This window comes from Cygnus olor (genome assembly GCF_009769625.2).
Source record: "Cygnus olor isolate bCygOlo1 chromosome W unlocalized genomic scaffold, bCygOlo1.pri.v2 SUPER_W1, whole genome shotgun sequence".
Taxonomy (NCBI): domain Eukaryota; kingdom Metazoa; phylum Chordata; class Aves; order Anseriformes; family Anatidae; genus Cygnus; species Cygnus olor.
Window position 1 is genome coordinate 332,246 of NW_024429070.1, and position 22,187 is coordinate 354,432.

At 45.6% G+C, this 22,187-nt stretch overlaps 1 protein-coding gene across 2 annotated transcripts in view; it reads left to right on the forward strand.

Annotated features, from left to right (window-relative positions):
- LOC121062890 (transcription factor RFX3-like) overlaps positions 1-22,187 on the forward strand; it is a 215,500-nt gene that overhangs the window by 131,762 nt on the left and 61,551 nt on the right. The window contains exons 8-11 of one of the 2 annotated variants that reach the window (XM_040543181.1): positions 3,801-3,922; positions 13,251-13,363; positions 14,161-14,276; positions 15,128-15,282. In XM_040543181.1, coding sequence (XP_040399115.1) covers positions 3,801-3,922; positions 13,251-13,363; positions 14,161-14,276; positions 15,128-15,282 — 506 coding nt within the window. Of the gene's footprint in view, positions 1-3,800; positions 3,923-13,250; positions 13,364-14,160; positions 14,277-15,127; positions 15,408-22,187 lie in introns of those variants that run through there. The other variant, XM_040543180.1, reaches the window with a different exon arrangement.

Sequence of the window (22,187 nt, forward strand, 5' to 3'; positions counted from 1 at the left end):
ATGTCCTTGTTTGTGAGGTGACCATCCCCATGAAGTAGTGGACCTATGTTTTCTCTGGTCCTCCATTTTCTGTTCACATATTAAAAAAAGCCCTTTTTATTGTCTCCCACAGACCTGGCCAGCTTCAACTCTAATTGGGCTTTGGCCGCAGGAATTTTCTCCCTACAAAGGCAAACAACGTCCCTGTAGTCCTTCCGCATTGCCTGACCCTGCTTCCAGCAGCCGTACATTTTCTTTTTATGCCTAAGCTCCAGAAGAACCCTGGTCAGCCAAGCCGGCCTTCTGCCCCGCCTGCTTGACTTCCGATATTTTGGAATTGCCTGATCCTGTGCTTTTAGGAGGCAGTGCTGAAAGACTGACCAGCACTGATGGACGCCGACACCTTCAAAAGCAGCTTCCCAGGGGACCTTGCTAACTAGTTCCCTTAGCAGCCTGAAGTCTGCTCTCCCCATATCCAGGGCTGAAGTTTTGGTGGCAGTTTTCCTCCTGCCACCAAAAACTTTAAACTCAACCGCTTCATGGTCACTGTGACTGAGATGGCCTCCAATTGCCACATCCCCCACAAAATCCTCTCTGTTCTCCAGCAACAGATCTAGGAGGGCACCTTTCCTAGTTAGCTCCCTTAGCACCTGCACCAAGAAGTTATCAACGAGGTGCTTTAAGAATCTCCTGAACCTGCTTGTGTCGGCCAGGTGATATTCCCAGTTGATGTCTGGCAAGTTGAAGTCCCTCATAAGGACAAGGGCAGTTGATCTCAAGGTATCTCTTAGTTCCTCAAAGAATAATTCATTGGTGTCGTCATCCTGGCCGGGTGGTCTGTAATAGACTCCCATGACAACATCCCCTTTATTTGTTTGTCCCTTAATCCTTACCCAGAGGCTCTCAACTTTGTCATTGCCAACTGCAAGCTCCACACGGTCCAGCCCCTCCTTTACGTACAGCACCACCCCACCACCTCACCTGCCCTGCCTGTCCCTCCTGAGGAGCCTGCAACCATCTATTGCAACACACCAGCCACAGGACTCATCCCACCGGGTTTCGCTTATGCCGATGATATTGTAGCTCTGGGACTGGGCCAAGACTTCTAGCTCCTCTAGCTTATTGTTCAATGCTGCATGCATTAGTGTAGAAGCACTTCAAATGCGCCTCATTGTACGTAGCACCTTGTGGAGCAGACCAAAGGAACTCACTAGCACACAGTCCCTTGTTTTGTCATGCCCTCCCATAGCTTATCACCGGCGGGCCTGGTTTTATCCCTTTCCCCCTTCAACTCTAGTTTAAAGCCCAATCAATCAGCCCTGCTAACTCCTGTGCAAAAATCCTTTTCCCCCTCTGAGAGAGGTGTATCCCATCTGGTGTCAGCAGGCCTGGTGTCGCGTAGACCTTCCCGTGACCCAAAGTTCCGCCAGTGGCACCAGTCTTGGAGCCACATATTTATGAACCGAGTCTGCCTGTCAAGGCATGTTGAACATCATCCCATTGGCCTCTGCCCATTGATCCAACCTGTCCAGGTCCCTCTGCAGGGCCTTCCTACCCTCCGGCAGATCGACACTTGCCCCCCCTTCCCCCCCGACTTGTTGTCATCTGCAAACTTACTAAGGGTGCAGGGGTGATTTTCTCTCTGCATATGCTGGCAACTTCTTTGTACTCTCCCTGACTTGTCTGTCCCTTCCTCCACCGGACATAAACTCTCTTTTTCTCCCAGACACTCAGCAAAAGTTCACTGTTCAGCCGCGTCGGTCTTCCCCGCCAGCTCATCTTACAGCATACAGGAACAGCCTGCTCCTATGCCTTTAAGACTTCCTTCTTGAGGAGCGTCCAGCCTTCCTGAACCCCTCTGCCCTTCAGGACTGACTCCCAAGGGACACTCCTTACCAGCGACCTGAACAATTCAAAGTCTGCCCTCGGGAAGTCCAAGGAAGCAGCTTTACTGACCCCCCGTCCTGACTTCACCAAGAATAGAGAACGCTGCCATTTTGCAGTCACTCTGCCCAAGACAGCTCCTGACCACCACATCACCCACCAGTCCTTCTCTGTTCGTGAACAGCAGGTCTAGTGCCCCCCCCGCCCATAGGCTCACTAACCAGCTGAGTCAGGAAGCTATCTTCCACCCACTCCAGGAACCTCCTAGGCTTCTTCCTCAGGGCTGTGTTGTATTTCCAGCATATGTCCGGGAAGTTGAAGTCCCCCACAAGAACAAGCACTGGCGATTGCGCGACTTCACCAGCTGCTTGTAGAATGCCTCATCCGTCTCTTCATCCTGGTTTGGCAGTCTAAAACGGACCCCCACCAGGATGTCCGCCTTGTTGGCCATCCCCCTGATCCTTATCCATAGGGACTCGACCTTATCATTCCCAGCCCTGAGCTAAAAACATCGAAGATGGTTTGAAGAAATCTCCTTAGGAATACCTGATTTATTTTATTAAGCTGAGGCATAAGTGAATGTCTCCAATGGATGACAAGTCAAAAATCTGCTACCAGACATGGTGCTATATGTTTCTTAGAAACAGGCGCCATAATAAACAGCCTTATTTAATAGGGGGTATTTTAGGAGAACATGATGATGGAAGCATGGATGATGTTAGAGGAAATATTTCAACAAGCATCTGCTGGCCCGATACTAGTGTACTGCTTAGAAACATTTGTGAGCAATAGTAAAAATACATGTTGGCTATAGTTGAAGAGATCTCTGCTCGGGGAGTAACTGGGCATTGGTTGGCAGGTGGTGAGCAACTGCATTTTGCATCACTTTTTGTATATATATTTATATATAGTAGTAGTAGTAGTAGTAGTAGTCACAGGATGGGGGGGGGCGGGATGGGGGATTGGGGTTGCGGTCAGTCCATAACACTTTATCTCTTCTGCTCCTTCCTCCTCACACTCTTCCCCTGCTCAGGCAAGAGGTCCCTCCCACGGGGTGCAGTCCTTCACAAACTGCTTCTACATGGTTCCTTCCCATGGGCCGCAGTTACTCAGGAACAGAATTTTGGATGCCTGATTCTTATGGGAGCTTTCTCATAAGCTAAAATCTAAGTAGTTACACAGAGCATTACTAGTCTCTGTTTAATAAGATCAAAATGAGAACATGCTCAGAGCTGACTCAACTGCTTCTTGAGAGGAGAATTTCCAGAGTGGAATGTGTTGACATTCCTATAGTACAAAGCTTTATAATCTGCACAGTGCAATGGGACAGAATTAATTTTTAGATGTGTGGGGAATTGCAGGCTGGATCTTCAGCCTGTCAGTGTGATGATCTTAGCATCTGACCATCCAAGCCAGCATTCCTACTAGTCTTTTTGTTCCTTTTATCCTTTATAAAAGCTTCTGTGAGTTAACATATGAAGAGTTTAAGTCTGAGTAGTCTTCTCAGACCTTCTGAGCTCATGAGAAGTTTGTTGCATTTAAAAATTATTTCATTTCCTTTGTCTCCAAAGAGTAGTATGGCCCTTTTTAAGGTGATGAAAACTTATTTTTGAGCTACTTGATTCCTGGGACTGCAAGTTCTTTGGAAAAGGAAAGATTTTGATTCTGTTTAGTATAAATGAGCTTTAGGTCTTAGTTTTTAAACTAAATTCCACTAGAAATTGGTAGTTGTGCTGTGCTATCAGCTTTATGAATTTTATGATGCATCGCCAATGTTCTGGCTTTCCTTACTACAATTATTCTGATGTTATTTTTTACTTGTATCTAAACTAGCAAAACTGCATTTTGAGACTGAGAAATAAGGCAGAACAGAGTGTAATATCGCACTTATGAAAAAGTAAACATAACGGATAATTTTGTATTTGATATTTTTGTAGGTACAAGCCTGTGCAAAAAGTGGATGGAGTTGCAGATGGCTTCACAGGAAGTGGTCAACAGACAGGCACATCTGCTGAACAAACTATAATTGCCCAAAGTCAACATCATCGACAGTTTTTAGGTATGAAAAGATGTGTTATACTGTTGTATAAATAAAATAAAATCCATTATCGCCATTGTGGCGGGTTAACCCTTGTCTGGCCGCCAGGTGCCATCAAGCTGTTCTCTCACTCCCCCTACTCAGCAGGACAGTGGAAGAAAATGCAATGAAAAAGCTTGAGGGTCAAGATAAAGGACAGGGAGATTGCTTACCAATTGCCATCATGGGGAAAACAGACTCAGCTTGGGGAAGATTAATTTAATTTATTGCCAATTAATTACAAAGTATGATTGTGAGAACTAAAACCAAAACTAAAACGACCTTCCCCCTACCCCCCATTCTTCCCAGGCTCAACTTCACTCCCGATTCTTCTGCCTTCCATCCCCTGAGCGGTGCGGGGGCGGGGCGGGCGGGGGGGGGGGGGGGGGATTGGGAATGGGGGTTGTGGTCAGTCCATAACGCTTCATCTCTTCTGCTCCTTCCTCCTCACACTCTTCCCCTGCTCAAGCAAGAGGTCCCTCCCACGGGGTGCAGTCCTTCACAAACTGCTTCTACATGGTTCCTTCCCATGGGCCGCAGTTATTCAGGAACAGACTGCTCCAGCATGGGTCCCCTATGGGTTGCAGTTCTTGCCAGAAAACCTACTCCTGCATGGGCTCTTATCCACAGGTTGCAGTTCCTGCCAGGGGTCTGCTCCAGCATGGGCTCTCCACAGGCTACAGCCTCCTTCAGGCCATATCCACCTGCTCCAGCGTGGGGTCCTCCTCGGGCTGCAGGGTGGATATCTGCTCCAATGTGTTCCTCCATGGGCTGTAGGAGGACAGCCTGTTTCACCATGATCTTCTCCATGGGCTGCAGGGGAGCCTCTGCTTCAGCGCCTGGAGCACCTCCTCCCTCTTCTTCTTCACTGACATCGGTGTCTTCAGGGTTGTTTCTCTCACTCCACTCCTCTCTTACACAGCTGTCTTGCAGTGTTTTTTTTGTTGTTTTTTTTTTTTTTTTAAACCTTTCTTAACTGTGCTTTCACAAAGGTGCCACCAGCTTTGCTGTATGGCTTGCAGCGGGTCCCTTTTGGAGCCAGCTGGAACAGGCTGTGTCCAACATGGGGGCAGCTCCTGGTCTCTTCTCACAGAGGCCACCCTGCAGCCCCCTGCTGGCAAAACCTTGCCACATAAACCCAATACAGCCATGAACATCGTCATGCAAATACAGTAATTATTTTTAGTTATGTTGCCCTGTTTAAAACACTCACTGATAACAGAACAAAAAAGTTACTGAAAGGAGCTTAATATTCTGTATTGTAAGACATGCAATATTTAATATGCATCATACAGATATAAAATGAAAAATGTGAAAAGACTATTAGCATTGCAATATATTTTAAATCTACCATGCAATTTCCATGAAGCATTTTATACAAAAAAATGCAGGCTGAAAATCCTACCCTAAAAGCTTAGTAATTTTCACTGGCTTCCCAATTCACACAAAATCACAGAGAATGGTTTAGGTTGGAAGGGAGCTCTGGAGATTATCTGGTCCAACTCCACTGCTCAAGCAGGGACACATACAACAGGTTGCCCAGGATCCTTGGCTGCATAAAAAGAAGAGTGGCCAGCAGGTTGAGGGAGGGGATTCTCTCCCTCTACTCTGCCCTTGTGAGACCCCGCCTGGAGTACTGTATCCAGCTCTGAGGCCCCCAGCACAAGAGAGACATGGACTTGTTGGAGTGGGTCCAGAGGAGGGCTACAAAAATGATCAGAGGGATGAAACACCTCTTCTATGAAGACAGGCTGAGAGACCTGGGGTTGTTTAGCCTAGAGAAGAGAAAGCTCCGGGGATACCTTATTACAGCCTTTCAATGTTTAAAGTGGGCCTATAAGAAAGATGGAGAGAGACTTTTTACAAAGGCATATAGTGATAGGACAAGGCATAATGGTCTTGCTCTGGTTTCAGCTAGGACAGAGTTAATTTTCGTCATGGTGGCTGGTATGTGCCATGTTTTGGATTTAGGAGAAAAATAATGTTGATAACACACTGATGTTTTAGTTGTTGCAGAGCAGTGCTTACACAGAGGCAAGGGCTTTTCAGCTTCTTATGCTGCCCTGCCAGCGAGAAGGCTGGGGGTGCACAAGAAGCTGGGAGGGGACAGAGCCAGGACAGCTGACCCAAACTGGCCAAAGGGATATTCCATGCCATATGACATCATGCTGAACAATAAAAACGGGGAAGGTTGGGCGGGGCGGGAACCTCTGCTCAGGGAGGGACTGAGCATTGGTCGGCAGATGGTGAGCAATATCTAAAGCCAGGTTTTGCCACTTTGTATATAGTATGTGCTCATATTACACCGACAATGAACGTAAAACGGTATTTGTACTCAGTCAGTATGGCCATCATTTTTTGCACTTCAGGAACCTTACTATGGAAGCTATTAACAAGCACACCCTTTACTCCAGACAAGTTAAAATAGCTTTGGAAAACTTTGAGTATTCTGGAGATGTTGAAACTAGCATGATCTATGTTTCCTATGTGTTTCAACTTTTGTCTATGGTTAGATATCTATTTAAAAATACCAACCAGAGATTTTCCCTGAGGCAGGATGGTTATGGGTGGCAAGGTGTGTGGGAGGATATAGGCAGGTATCTATCACGATTGCCACTTCCAATGGTTTTGGAATTCACCCCTGAACAAGTACAGAATCCTGAAAAACTCATAGAATGTTTTAAAAATGTATGCTCATATCCTGGCAATGCCGGAGATTTACAGCTTGCCGCACTGTGCTGGGGTCTTTGCCTGTGCCTATCAAACACTCTTCAATGCTATTCAGCACTTTCAAGAGGAAGAATATGCCTCTGGATCTGTTCCAAGCCTCGCAACAGGCCACTCCAACCCCTGTGACAGGTCCTGTGGCTGAACCAGAGAACCAACCCGTGCTGGTATCTGTCACCCCTATACACAAGACGAAACAAAGGATGCGAAAGTCAGCTCATTTAGCAAGGGAAGAAACTCCTACTAAGAAGGGGAAAGAGGAAGAAGAGGATGAGGCAGGCTATTCAGAAGCAGGGCCATCACGGGAACAGGAAGAGAAAGAGGCAGATCTCATAAACGTGGCACTAACCACCTGATCCCTATTCCTGGGTGAGCTGTGAGATGCGCAAAAAGATTTCATCCATCATCCACTGAGCACATTGCCACCTGGCTGCTCTGATGCTGAGATAATGGGGCCAGTAGCCTGGAATTAGAGGACAGAGAAGATGAGCAACTGGGATCTCTCGCTAGGGAAGGGGGCACTGATAAAGAGATTGGAAAGGGGGCACAAGTCCTCAGCCTCTGTAAGTGACTCCAGTCAGGCGCAAAGAACAGGTGTCCCTTCAAGGAAGATGTAATATGTCACCCAGGCAAGTGGAACACCATGGAGAGAGGTATCTAGTACCTGCGGGAATTACTTGTGCTGGAGGTGATTTATGATGACCTGGACAACGAACAGCTATCCAAAGATCCAGATGAAGTCCAGTGCATGACACCCATGTGGAGGAAGTTTGTATGGAGTGCACCATCGTTGTACCCTAGCTCATTGGCAGTAATGACATGGAAAGATGGAAAGGACCACACAGTGAATGAATTGGCTGGACAATATGGGCAGTACGAAGAAAGTCTCTCTTCTTCCCTATGGAACTGCATCTCTGCTGTGGAGAAACTTTCTCAAGCAGTCCATTAACTCAAAGAATGCTTTGGAGAAACTTTCCCAAGAGGTCCACCAACTTAAAGAGAATATATCTTCCTCCCCACATGTACGAAACAGTATCTCAGCTATTAGAAATGAGAGTCCCTCTGCTCAAGAAATGGGATATAGTGGGTACACACCCCATGCCACCCTGTGGTTTTACCTACGTGACCATGGAGAGGACATGAGGAAGCAGGATGGAAAATCTACCTTGACCATAGAGGCACGGGCGCATGAGTTGTAAGGAAAAAGAATTGCAAAAGGGGGTTCTTCTGGGAAAACTACTGATCCAGTTTCCAGTGAGCAGCCCCCCAGACAGAGTAATGAATGCTGTGACCAGGACTGGAGGGGCCCTGCCTCCAGACAGGTAGAGGAAAAGGACTTTATTGGACTCTGTGGATTTATTTGATGGCCTGGCACGTCAGACCCACAGCAGAAGTATAAGGCTCTAGGGGACACAGGTGCACAGTATACCCTAATGACATCAAGCTATAAAGGGACAGAACTCATCTGTATCTCTGGAGTGACAGGGGGATCCCAACAGCTAACTGTATTGGAGGCCGAAGTGAGTCTAACTGGGAATCAGTGGCAAAACTACCCCATCGTGACTTGCCTGGAGGCTCCGTGCATCCTAGACATAGACTACCTAAGGAGAGGGTACTTTGAGGACCCAAAAGGGTAAAGGTGGGCTTTTGGTATAGTTGCCTTGGAGACGGAAGAAATTAAAAAGGTGTCTAACTTGCCCAGTCTCTCAGAGGACCCTTCTGTTGTGGGCTTGCTCAGGGTTAAAGAAAAACAGGTGCCAATCCGTTACCACAACGGTGTACCAGCAGCAACATCGCACCAACCGAGGCTCCCTCATTCCCATCCATAAGCTGATTCGTTGACTGGAGAGCCAAGGAGTGACCACCAAAACTCGCTTACCCTTTCATAGTCCCATATGGCCAGAGCAGAAGTCTATTGGAGAGTGGAGGCTAACAGTGGATTATTGTGGCCTAAATGAAGTCACACCACTGCTGAGTGCTGCAGTGCCAGACATGCTGGAACTTCAATAAAACTGGAATCAAAGGCAGCCAAGTCGTACGCCACAACTGATATCGCTAATGCATTTTTCTCCATCCCTTTAGCAGCAGAGTGGAGGCCACAGTTTGCTTTTACTTGGAGGGGCATCCAGTACATGTGGAATCGACTGCCTTGGGGTGGAAACACAGCCCTACCATTTGCCATGGACTGATCCAGTCTGCACTGGAACAAGGGGGAAGCTCCTGAACGCCTGCAGTACATCGATGACATCCTCGTGTGGGGCAACACAGCAGAAGAACTTTTTGAGAAAGGGAAGAAAATAGTCCAAATCCTTCTGAAAGCCAGTTTTGCCATAAAACAAAGTAAGGTCAAAGGACCCACACAGGAGATACATTTTTCAGGAATAAAATGGCAAGATAGATGGTCATCGTCAGATCCCAGTGGATGTGATCAACGAAATAACATTTATGTCTCCACTAACTAGCAAAAAGAAACACAAGCTTTCTTAGGCATTGTGGGTTTTTGGAGAATGCACATTCCAAATTACAGTCTGATTGTAAGCCCACTCTATCAAGTGACCCGTAAGAAGAATGATATCAAATGGGGCCCTAAGCAATGATATGCCTTTGAAATAATTAAATGGGAGATAGTTCATGCAGTAGCCCTTAGGCAGTCCATGCAGGACAAGAGGTAAAAAATGTGCTCTACACCACAGCTGGGGAGAATGGCCCCACCTGGAGCCTCTGGCAGAAAACATCAGGGGAGAGTCAAGGTCAACCCCTAGGGTTTTGGAGTCAGGGATACAGAGGATCTGAGACCTGCTATACTACAACTGAAAAAGAGATATTGGCAGCATATGAAGGGGTTTGAGCTGCTTCAGAAGTGGCTGGTACTAAAGCATAGCTCCTCTTGGCACCTCGACTGCCGGTGCTGGGCTGGATGTTCAACTGATGCTACGTGGAGGAAGTAGGTTGCACTGATCACACAAGAAGCTCGAATAGGAAACTCCAGTCGTCCAGGAATCTTGGAAGTGATCACGGACTGGCCAGAAGGCAAAGATTTTGGAATATCACCAGAGGAGGAGGTGACACGTCCTGAAGAGGCCCCGCTGTATAACAAGATACCAGAAAATGAGAAGAAATATGCCCTGTTCACTGATGGGTCCTGCCGTATTGTGGGAAAGCATTGGAAGTGGAAGGCTGCTGTATGGAGTCCTACATGACGAGTTGCAGAAGCTGCTGAGGGAGAAGGTGAATCGAGTCAGTTGGCAGAAGTGAAGGCCATCCTGCTGGCTTTAGAAGTTGCTGAATGGGAAAAGTGGCCAGTGCTCTACCTCTCTAGTGATTCATGGATGGTAGCAAATGCCCTGTGGGGGTGGTTACAGCAATGGAAGCAGAGCAACTGGCAACGCAGAGGTAAACCCATCCGGGCTGCTGCATTGTGGCAAGAAATTGCCGCCCGGGTAGAAAACCTAGTTGTAAAAGTATTCTATGTAGATGCTCATGTACCCGAGAGTCGGGCCACTGGAGAACATCAAAACAACCAGCAGGTGGATCAGGCTGCTAAGATTGAAATGGCTGAGGTGGATCTGGACTGGCAACATAAGGGTGAATTATTTATGGCTTGGTGGGCCCACGACACCTCAGGCCATCAAGGCAGAGATGCAACATACAGATGGGCTCGTGATCGATGGGTGGACCTGACCATGGGCACCATTGCACAGGTTATCTATGAATGCGAAATATGTGCTGCAAACAAACAAGCGAAGCGTTTAAAGCCTCCCTGGTATGGAAGATGATGGCTGAAATATAAATATGGAGAGGCCTGGCAGAGTGATTATATCACACTCCCACAAACCTGCCAAGGCAAGCACCATGTGCTTACAGTGGTGGAAGCAACCACCGGATGGCTGGAAACATATCCCGTGCCCCATGCCACCACCCAGAACACCATTCTGGGCCTTGAAAAGCAAGTCCTATGGCAACACTGGCATCCTAGAAAGAATTGAATCAGACAATGGGACTTATTTCCAAAACAACCTTATAGATACCTGGGCCAAAGAGCATGACACTGAATGGGTATGTCACATCCCCTATCAGGCACCAGCCTCCGGGAAAATCAAAAGATGCAATGGGTTGAGACATTCAAACATTGGGATGCGCATTTAGCAAAGGCCACCTGGTTAGTCAACACTAGAGGATCTGCCAACTGAGCCGGACCTGCCCAATCAAATCTCATACGTACTCTAGAAGGGGATAAAATCCCTGTAGTGCACATAAAGAACATGCTGTGGAAGACAGTCTGGGTTATTCCTGCCTCGAGCAAAGGCAAACCTATCTGTGGGATTGCTTTTGCTCAAGGACCTGGGTGCATTTGGTGGGTAATGCAGAAGGATGGGAAGGTCCGGTGTGTACCTCAAGGGGATTTGATGTTGGGAAAGAATAGCCCACGGTTTGAATTATATTATGTTAATTGCTATATAATACTGCATGTAATCACTACTATGGTTGCTATATGTCCCATCAGCAGTATTACAGTAAGAGTCACCCAGATTAATGAAGAATGTATTTTGATGGAACTGAGCGAAGTGCAGCAGTGATAGAACCAGACAAGCGCAGCGGTGATGGAGCCAGAGCTGGCCTCAGCATGCAACAATTCAACACCACACCCCATCTCTCTTGCCCTGAAGGACTGTTATGACAGATGGAACCCGGAGTCATGGACTAAACGAACTCAATAGACATTTTAGAGTGACGGCCCATATACTAAGGGAATGATATCTGTGTGTGCATATATCAAAAGACAGAAAAGTGGTGATTAATTGGGATGCATTGGAAAGTGGGACCCGAGCATGATGTAAAGGCTATGGAATAAGGGGTGGATCTTGTCCTGGTTTCGGTTGGGATAGAATTAATTTTCTTCATAGCCACTGGTATGTGCCATGTTTTGGATATAGGAGAAAAATAATGTTGATAACACACTGATGTTTTAGTTGTTGAAGAGCAGTGCTTACACAGAGGCAAGGGCTTTTCAGCTTCTTATGCCAGCGAGAAGGCTGGGGGTGCACAAGAAGCTGGGAGGGGACAGAGCCAGGACAGCTGACCCAAACTGGCCAAAAGGGATATTCCATACCATATGGTGTCATACTGAACGATAAAAACTGGGAAGGTTGGGTGGGGGGGAGATCTCTGCTCGGGGAGTTACTGGGCATTGGTCGGCAGGTGGTGAGCAATTGCATTTTGCATCACCTGTTGTATATACATTTATATATAGTAGTAGTAGTAGTAGTAGTCTCAGGATTATTTTCTCTTCCTTTTCTGTCCTATGTAACTGTCTTTATCTCAACCCACAAGTTTTGTGATTTTTATTTTCAATTCTCTCCCCTATCCCAGTGGGGGGGGGGGGGGGGGGAGCGAGTGTATGGCTGTTTGGTGCTTAGCTGCCTGCCAGGTTAAACCACAACAGGTTTTAAACTAAAGAGGGTAGATTAGATTAGATATAAGGATGAAATCCTTTACTATGAGGGTGGTGAGGCACTGGAACAGGCTGCCCAGAGAAATTGTGGATGCCACATCCCTGGAAGTGTTCAAGGCCAGGTTGGATGGGGCTTTGAGCAACCTAGCCTAGTGTGGGAGGTGTCCCTGCCCATGGTGGGGCGGGGGTGGGGTGGGGGTGGGGTGGGGGTGGGGTGGGGGGTGTCCAGCCTTCCCATGTCTAGGAGGCTTTTGAATATCCTCAAGGAGAGAGACTCCGCAACTTTTCTGTGTAACCTGTTCCAGTGTTCTGCCACCTGCACATAAAATGGGATTATATTATATATATATTGCATTTGTTGATGTAACTGATCTTATTGATTTCCCATCTGTGGAAACAAATGGTAATTTAGTAATTTGCTAAAGTAAAAAAGCCTATTAAATATCGTATTGCAATAATTGTACACTTAGTTTTGAGTTCATACATTGATATTTTGAAGATCCACATTCTTTGGCCTAGCCTTGCTGTTACTGAAATCATTGGGAACCTTAGGCTATAGTTCACGTTTTTGAATTTTTCCTTTCACGTTCTCCCTGGTTGACAATATATTCCCCCACTCGGCCCCATACTAGTGTATCTCTTAGAAACATTTGTGAGCAATAGTAAACGTACATGTTGGCTATAGCTGAAAGTCTTGTAAATTTCAAATAAATATATGCTGCTGAGTCTAGGAAACCCTTACGTTCATGACAATACAAAAGCTATTCAACTGATAAAAACAAAAAAACATTTAATAATATTAACCTCTTATATTCTGCTTTATCCTGTCATATTCTTTAATATCTTAGCTTTTTTTTTTATATACAGATACAACATATGTGTGCAATCATTTTAATCTGCTACCTGCCAAGAATAATTTAATATCTCCTTTTGCTTAAAAAAAATAGCTAGCTGATTTGTTAACAATTTTTTTTGCAACATTAAAATATATTAAATATGGAAGACATTCCTCTTTGGGCATTATGACCTTCTAGACTTTACATATTTACATCATTCTTAAATCTTTTCTAATTGAGCTGTAGTTGGCACCATTCACAATGGTTTTCTTCTGTTATGTTGTCATGGAAACAGATACATCTCGAATACTTCCAGAGTTTGGAGAAGTTGAAATATCTTCTCTACCAGATGGTACTGCTCTTGAAGACATAAAATCATTGCAAAGTCTTTATCGAGAGCACTGTGAGGTAAGGGAAAAAAGGCATTCACATAAATCATTCTTCATTGAAAATTCATGTCTTCTAGTGAGAATCAGTACAACTGGATGACTGACACAAAACATATTACAGGCAGGCTATTGATATCTGATGTGCTAACCAAATAGTTCGCTTATTTCATCAGAAATGAAATTGGAAAAACGATTTCTCTGAAATTTCTCTTTACCAGGAAAGAAAAAAATGTGTAATAGAATACTGAGACTGGAATATAATAATGCATATATTTGGAGATTTTTAGATAAATTACACTTTAGATATATGCAGAGCTTTGCTTTTGTTTATAGGGGTTGAAATCAGATTAAATTATTATTTCTAGCATTTATGTTAAAAACAAGCTCGCTATTTTCTTCAAGTTTTAAAGAAACAAGTTGTTTAAGGTTGTTAACATTTCATATTAAATAATGTCTTAAAATTATTGTTGAAGGTGCCTGAAAAAATTTAATGAAGTAAAAAAATTAATGAAATAGCAGTTTTCCTACGTGTTTTTAATAGTGTTAAAAGTTCTGTTTAGGTGAAGTCACCTGATATGTTTCCTTAAGCTCTTTTCTGGAGAATTCTTTCTGTTTTCACTTGGACTGATCTGAGTCTGTGCACACTAGTAAAATTAATCGCTAAAAAGTTATTAAAATGCATTGTTTATTTATAAATCTAATTTTTTATTACTTTTTCTGAAAAATGACTAAGGGGAGGGGAGAGCTATACCACTGGAAGGAGCTGGAGGAGAAAAATGGTAGAAGACTATCTGCACTTGCTTTATATTGTTTTAGGCAATAGTGGATGTTGTTGTGAATCTTCAGTTTAGCCTGATAGAAAAATTGTGGCAAACTTTCTGGCGCTATTCCCCTTCTGCTCCAGCTGATGGCACTGGTATTATTGAAGCAAGGTCAGTATATGTCTCTCTTAAATAAATAATAATTTATTATTATACTGTTTACTATTATTTATAATTTAATAAACAGTCTTGTTTAATAGAGGGTACTTTAGGAGAACATGATGATGGAAACATGGATGATGTTAGAGGAAACATTTCAGTAAGTGTCGGCTCGGGGGGTTGGAACACTGAAACCGCCGCCGCCACCACCGCGGCCGCCGCCGCCACCGCCCCGCCCCGCCCCGCCTCGCCCCCCCCCAAAAAAAAAAAAAAAGAATGGACAGGAAAAACTAGATGTTAGTAAGATAAGGAAAAGAACAAAGACATGAGGCCATTGCTGACAGTAAAAATACCCCTGGTCAGAAGAAACTAAACTATTCTATTCTATTCTAAATGATGTCAGCAAGACAAACCTCACTTAGCTTCCTGACTCTTCCAAAACTAGTTGTTTTATTCATGTTTCCAGATCTCATGATTTACTGACCAAGGCCAGTAAATGTCTCTCTTTACTCTATCATCATAATATAACAGCAGGTGTCAAATCAAAGCCTTGAAATGACTGTATACATCTTCCATTTTTTCCTTTGTTTGGATGACTACAGTCAAAGTATCTTTACACAGTATACTGTCCCGTTCTTTTAAATTCCAAGGACCATTTTTATGCTACCTCTGCATAATTTATGGGCTGGAGCTGAACTTTGGAGGCCATTTTTCCCCAGTTTCATATGAACAAGGTAAAGAGGTTCAATTGGATGTAACTGAGACTTTTATAAAGTTTTATTAAATAAGCAGTCCATTGTACTTTTCTTATCTGTATGTAAATGCATTTTCATTTATTCATTTGTTACTTTTATTCACGCCAGCAATCTGACTGAAATAGAAAGTCGACTTCCAAAAGGAAAACTGATTACTCTGTGCAAAAATGAGTCTATTCTGAAATGGATTTGTAATTGTGACCATGTGATGTACCAGGCTTTGGTGGAGATTCTCATTCCTGATGTCCTTAGACCTATTCCTAGTAAGTTAAACACAGATAACACCTCATAAGAATTTTGGTTTGGTTTGTTTTATGTGGTGGTGTTTTTGTGCATCACATGAAACTTTTGGGAATGATTTCGAAGGATATAAATGTAGCATGTGTCATCTTTCCTTAATTCTGTTGAGTAGAAAGGTGTACTGGAGTTGATGTAAGCACTGTATTTAAAGAAAAGGAGACTGGATATTTCACTGCATTTAGGGAACTCTCCAGAAGTTTTTGGAATATATTTCCCTATGGAAGATGCTTTTGTCACTGCAAAGTCTAAGTTTTTATTAATTTTAAGATAAAAATGGGTTCCTTTACACACTGGCTCTAGTCTACCTGACAGATGCGAATGCACTATGGTCCTGAGTCTGAGTCCACTAATGTCAGACAGTCTTTCCACTGACTTCAGTAGACTTTAGCATTACATATAAAAAAACTTTCCCAGACCAGACTTTCCCTCTGGTCTCAGGGGCCTGGGGTTCCTGAAAGCAGTCCTTACCAGTAAAGACTGAGGTGAAGAAGGCATTCAGTACCTCATCCTTTCCCATGTCCTTGGTCTTCAGGATCCCTGCTCCATTCAGCAGCAGGCCCACATTTTCCCTGGTCTTCATTTTGCTGCTGATGTACCTGTAGAAGCTCTTAATGTTGCCCTTCATATCCCTCGCCAGTTACAACTCCAGGTGGGCTTTGGTTTTCCCCATCTCTGTACTCTCAGACAGTGTCTCTGTATTCCTCCTGGGTCACTTGTCCCTTTTTCCGGCTCCCATATGCTTCCTTTTTAGGTTTGAGTTTAGTCAGGAGCTCCTTGTTCATCCACACAGGCTTCCTGCCACCTTTGCTCGATTTCCTGCTCACTGGGATGGACCATTCTTGAGCGTGGGGGAGGTGATTGTTGAATATCCCTGGACCCTCCTCTGCTCTCCAGGACTCTCCCCCGTGGGATTCTTCCAAACAGGTCCCTGCACAGGCCAAAGTCTGCTCTCCTGAAATTTAGAGTTGTGATCCTGCCATTTGCATTGCTCCCTCCTCTCAGGATTCTCAGCTCCACCATCTCACGGTCAATGCAGCCCAGGCTGCCCACAACCTTCCAGGATGCTCCAACCACAGTTCTTCCTTGTTGTAAGAATTGCATCCAGCAGAGTGTCTCCCCTTCAGCCCTGTTTTTCTGATTACAAGCTCTCTCTTTTCCATAACACCCTGCACCCGTTTCTTGTCAACCCATCCCACCACTTCCTCATTTGATTGTGGGCCTCCCTTGTCATTTCTAGTTTAAAGCTCTCCTCACCAGGTTGGCCAGCCTGCTGGTAAAGATGCTTTTGCCCCACTTGGTCAGGTGGATCCCATCTCTTTAGCAGTCTTTGATTCTTAAAGAGAGATCCCCACGGTCATAAAAAACAAATCCCTATTGTCATCACCAGCTGGGCAACCAACTGTTGACCCACAGGATCCTCCCATTCCTCCTCAAACCCTTCCTTCTCACTGGAAGGATCAAGGAGGATATTGCCTGAGCCCCCATGACCTTGTTCCATTGCCTCCAGGTGCATGTAGTCACACTGGCTATGCTCCAGGTCTCCCCTGGCAGTATTGTCGGTGACAATTCATAAGGGGTAATAGTCCGAGGGCCGGACAAACCTTTGCAATATCTCTACAACATCCCAGATCCAAGCCCCCAGCAAATAGTAAACCTCCCAACACAGCAGGTCAGGTCAGCACATGTGGTCCCCCATCCCCTACAGCACAGAGTTTCCCGTTGTTATCACTTTGCCACTTCCTTCTAGTACTGCTGCATGGCTCAGGCTTAGTTAGCTTGGATGCTTCACTGGACAGAGTTCCCAGACCCTCATCTGCTCTGAAGGTGCCAAACCTGTTCTTTAGTTGGAGATATGCAGGTGGAGCAGGAGCCTTCTTCCTGTTGTCAGAAGTCACAAGCTTCAGTCTTCACCATTTCAACCCTTTAGGTTGGAAATTAGGAGAAATTTCTTCTCAGAAAGAGTAGTTAATAGTAGTTAGTCCCCTTAATGATTCTATGATTCTAACTCAATAAGCACAGACCACCAATCCTCCTTCAATACAGCTGGGGGTTCAGGCTGCAGGGTCTTGGAGATGAACCGTTCAATCTCTTTCTTATCATCTCTGACACTACACAATCTGCTGACCTCCTCCCGCACCTCCTCGGGCAGCACAGATCCTGTACTGCTGCACACCTTCTGCAGGCAAGGAGACTGTCTCCCTCTGCCCCAGCCTCAGTGAGAGACCCAGGCACTCCTTGTACCCTGAGAGCTGCATCCTCCCTTGGGAGGTTTGGTCTGGATTGAGGCCTCTGATATTGTAGGGATAGTTGCTCCAACAGCTGGAGGTGGTGCCCTGCAATGCAATTAACAGCATTGCTTAGGACACGGATGCAGTTCTCTGCAAAGTTTCTGGCCCCTTCTGTGTAACCTTCTGAGCAAAGTGCTGCATCTGTTGGCTGCCTCTGCTAGCATGTTGTAAGAAGCAACTCAGGAAAATATTTGCAAGCATTACTTTGTAGAAGGTATTATCAAGCAAGGAAATAAAGGCTAGTGTTACCACATGATGAAGACTGGAAATAACTACAGAAAGATGCACAGTAAATAAAACATCTACGTTTATTGGCTTATATGTAAGTTTGCAGAAAAAAGTAATAACTGCAGACTCTTGCTTGTGTATCAACACTAAACCTTCTTGATTATTTATGTTTGCAGTAGAAATTAAAATGTAGACCTCACCCTTGCAGGTCACTGAATTAGTGATTAGAATCGAAATATCATAACAGATTAGAATCGAAATATCATAACACATGCTTTGTGCCACGAACTGGTTAAAAATCCTCATTCTGTCACAGTGCTCAGTAGTTCATAGAATCAAGTTCAATGCATATTAGACCACTATGTTTAGAACCTATTGTTTAAAACAAACATCTGCATAGCACTAGCTAATCTCCATCTTTCATCTGAAAAGCTAAGAAATAGCAAAGTAAAGTCATATAAACTCTATCTAGCTTTTAAAATTTTTAAGCAAAGCTTAAAAGTTAACTAGCCTAAGCCTCCTAGAAGGCTTAACTATATCCAAGCATCAAATTAAATATGTATCTCATTTCACTAAAAACAGTAAGAAATTACATAATTGCTTTCTGTAAATAATGACTTCTGTCTTCCAGTAGATCCTCATAGAGAAGCTGTAAAGTATGGCTGGATGAGCAGACAGTGAGGTGGACTGAAACTGGCTGAACTGCCAGGCCCAGGGGTGGTGGTCAGTGGCATGAAGTCTAGTTGGCTGAGGGAGTTGGGACTGTGTAGCACAGAGAAAAGAAGGCTCGGGGTTAGTCTCATATGTAAAAAATATCTCAGGGTATAAAGAAGACAGAACCAGGCTCTTTTGTCCATGAGAATATCAAGAAGCAATAAGCACAAACTGAAACAAAGGAGGTTCTGTCTGAACATTAGGAAACACTTCTTTACTGTGAGGGTGACCGGAACAGGTTGCCCAGAGAAGTTGTGGAGTCTCCCTCCTTGAGGATCTTCAAAAGCCGCCTAGACATGGTCCTGGGCAAGCTGCCCTAGGTGGCCCTGATTGAGCAGGGGGGTTGGACGAGATGATCTCCAGAGGTCCCTTCAAACCTCAACCCTTCTGTGATTATGTGATTCTGTAATAAAGATTCAAGTTATAGAGAGAGATGTGTATAAAAGTCCTAATTCAGCAAAATCATATCAGCCAATTCTTAATTTAGTAGGGATGAACTTTGAGCAAGTACTCAAAGACAAGCAGTCAAATGTATTTTAAGAGCCCAATGCTTAAATGTTTTGCTGAATCAGTTTTTTTGTTGTTGTTGTTGTTGGGGGTTTTGAGGGGACGTGCTTAAGAAAAAAAAGAAAAAGCAAATGTACTCCAAGAGGTATATTAGAATATAAGTAGAAGTAATAGTAATGCAGTTATGAGAAATTATGAATCATAGAATCACAAAATGATTTGGGTCGGAAGGGACCTTAAAGATCATCTAATTCCAACCCCCCCACACACACCCCCCCTGGGCAGGGAAACCCCCACTAGACCAGGTTGCACAAAGCCCCATCCAACCTGGCCTTGAACTCTTCCAGGGATGGGGCATCCACAACCTCTCTGGGCAACCTCTTCCAGTGCCTCACCACCCTCAGAGTAAAGAACTTCTTCCTAATGTCTAATCTAAATCTACCCTTTTTAGTTTAGAGCCGTTCCCCCTTGTCCTATCACTCCACTCCCTGACAAAGAGTCCCTCCCTAGTTTTCCTGTAGGCCTCCCCTTGGGTACAGGAATGTCGCTATAAGGTCTCCCCGGAGCCTTCTCTTTTCCAGGCTGAACAACCCCAACTCCTTCAGCCTGTCTTCATAGGAGAGGTGCTCCAGCCCCTTGATCATCTTCGTGGCCCTCCTCTGGACTCATTTTAACAGGTCCATGTTCTTCTTATATTGGGGGCCCCAGAGCTGGACACGGTACTCCAGGTGGGGTCTCATGAGAGCAGAGTAGAAGTGGAGAATCACCTCGCTCAACCTGTTGGCCATACTGCTTTTGATGCAGCCCAGAACATGATTGGCTTTCTGGGCTGCAAGCACACACCGCCAGCTCATGTTGAGCTTCTCATCCACCAACACCCCCAGGTCCTTCTCTTCAGGGCTGCTTTCAGTCCATTCTCTGCCCAGCCTGTATTTGTGCTTGGGACTGCCCCGGCCCAGATGCAGGACCTTGCACCTGGCCTTGTTGAACTTCATGAGGTTTGCGCAGGCCCACCTCTCAAGCCTGTCCAGGTCCCTCTGGATGGCATCCCTTCCCTCCAACTGATCTCCACCTGGACACTGAGTCGTTGACCATCCAGCCAATTCCTTACCCACCGAATGGTCCATCCGTCAAATCCATGTCTCTCCATTTTAGAGGTAAGGATATCATGTGGAATAGTGTCAAAATCACAGAATCACAGAATCACAGAATGGTTGAGGTTGGAGGGGACCTCCAGAGATCATCTAGTCCCACCCCCCTGCTCAAACCAAGGTCACCTAGAGCATGTTACACAGGATTGCATCCAGGCGGGTTTTGAATATCTCCAAAGAAGGAGACTCCACAAACTCTCCATGCAGCCTGTTCCAGTGCTCTGTCACCCGAACCATAAAGAAGTTCTTCCTCATATGGCAATGAAACCTCCTGTGGTTCAATTTATACCCATTACCCCATGTCCAATCACTGGCCACCACTGAGAAGTGTTTGGCCCCATCCTCTTTACATTGTCTCCTCAAGTATTTGTAGAGGTGATAACCCTCTCAATCTCCTCTTCTCTAGGCTAAACAGGCCCAGCTCACTTAGTCTTTCTTCATAGCAGAGATGCTTCAATCCTTTAATCATCTTTGTGGCTCTATGCTGTACACTCTCTAGCAGTTCTACATCCCTCTTTTACTGGGGAGCCCAGAACTGCACACAATACTCCAGGTGTGGCCTCACTAGAGCTGAGTAGAGGGGAAGGATCACCTCTCTTGACATGCTGTCCACATTCCTCTTGATGTAGGTTAGGATCCCATCGACCTTCTTAGCCACAAGGGCACATTGCTGGCTCATGGTTAACTTGTTGTCCACCACGACCCCCAGGTCCCTTTCCGCAGAGCTGCTCTCCAGCAGGTCAGCCCCCAACCTGTACAGGTGCCTGGGGTTGTTCCTCCCCAGGTACAGGACCCTGAACTTGCCCTTGTTGAACCTCGGGAGGTTCCTCTCCGTCCAACTCTCCAGCCTGTCCAGGTCCCTCTGAATGGCCGCACAGGCCTCTGGTGTGTCAGCCACTCTGCCAAGCTTTGTATTGTTTGCAAACTTGCTGAGGGTGCACTCTGTCCCTTCATCCAGGTCACTGATGAATAAGTTGAATAGCACTGGACCCAGTACCGACCCCTGGGGGACACCACTAGCCACAGGCCTCCAACTAGACTCAGCACCGTTGAGCACAACCCTCTGAGCTCTGCCATCCAGCCAGTTCTCAATCCACCCCACTGTCCACTCATGGATTCCACCCTTCCGGAGCTTGTCTATGAGGATGTTATGGGAGACAGTGTCAAAAGCCTTGCTGAAGTCAAGGTAGTTAACATCCCCTGCTCTCCCCTCGTCCATCCAGCCAGTCATCTCATCGTAGAAGGCTATCAGGTTGGTTAAACATGACTTCCCCTTGATGAATCCATGCTGACTATTCCTGATCACCTTCTTTTCCTCCACGTGCTTAGAGATGGCCTCCAGATGAGCTGCTCCATCACCTTTCCAAGGATGGAGGTGAGGCTGACTGGCCTGTACTTTCCTGGGTCTTCCTTCTTGCCCTTCTTGAAGACTGGAGTAATGCTGGCTTTCTTACAGTCCTCAGGCACCTCTCCTGTTCTCCAAGACCTTTCAAAATACTTTGCACAAGTCCAGGTAGATGATGTCAGTTGCTCATCCCCTATCCACAAATGCTGTAACCCCGTTGTAGAAGGCCACCAGATTTGTCAGGCACAATCTGCCCTTAGTGAAGCCATGTTGACTGTCACCGATCCCCTCCTTATTTTCCATGTGTGCGCCCTCATTGAGTGCACTCTCAGTAAGTTTGCAGACAACACCAAATTGGGGGGGGGGGGGAAGTGTTGATCTGCCGGATGGTAAGAAGGCCCTGCAGAGGGACCTGGACAGGATGGGTCGATGGGCAGAGGCCAATGGGATGAGGTTCAGCATGGCTGAGTACTGGGTCCTGCACTTTGGTCAGAACAACCCCATGCAGCGCTACAGGTTTGGGGCAGAGTGGCTGGAAAGCTGTGCAGAGGAAAAGGACTGGGTGTTGGTCGATGCTCACCTGAACATGAGCTGGCAGTGTGCTCAGGTGGCCAAGAAGGCCAATGGCATCCTGG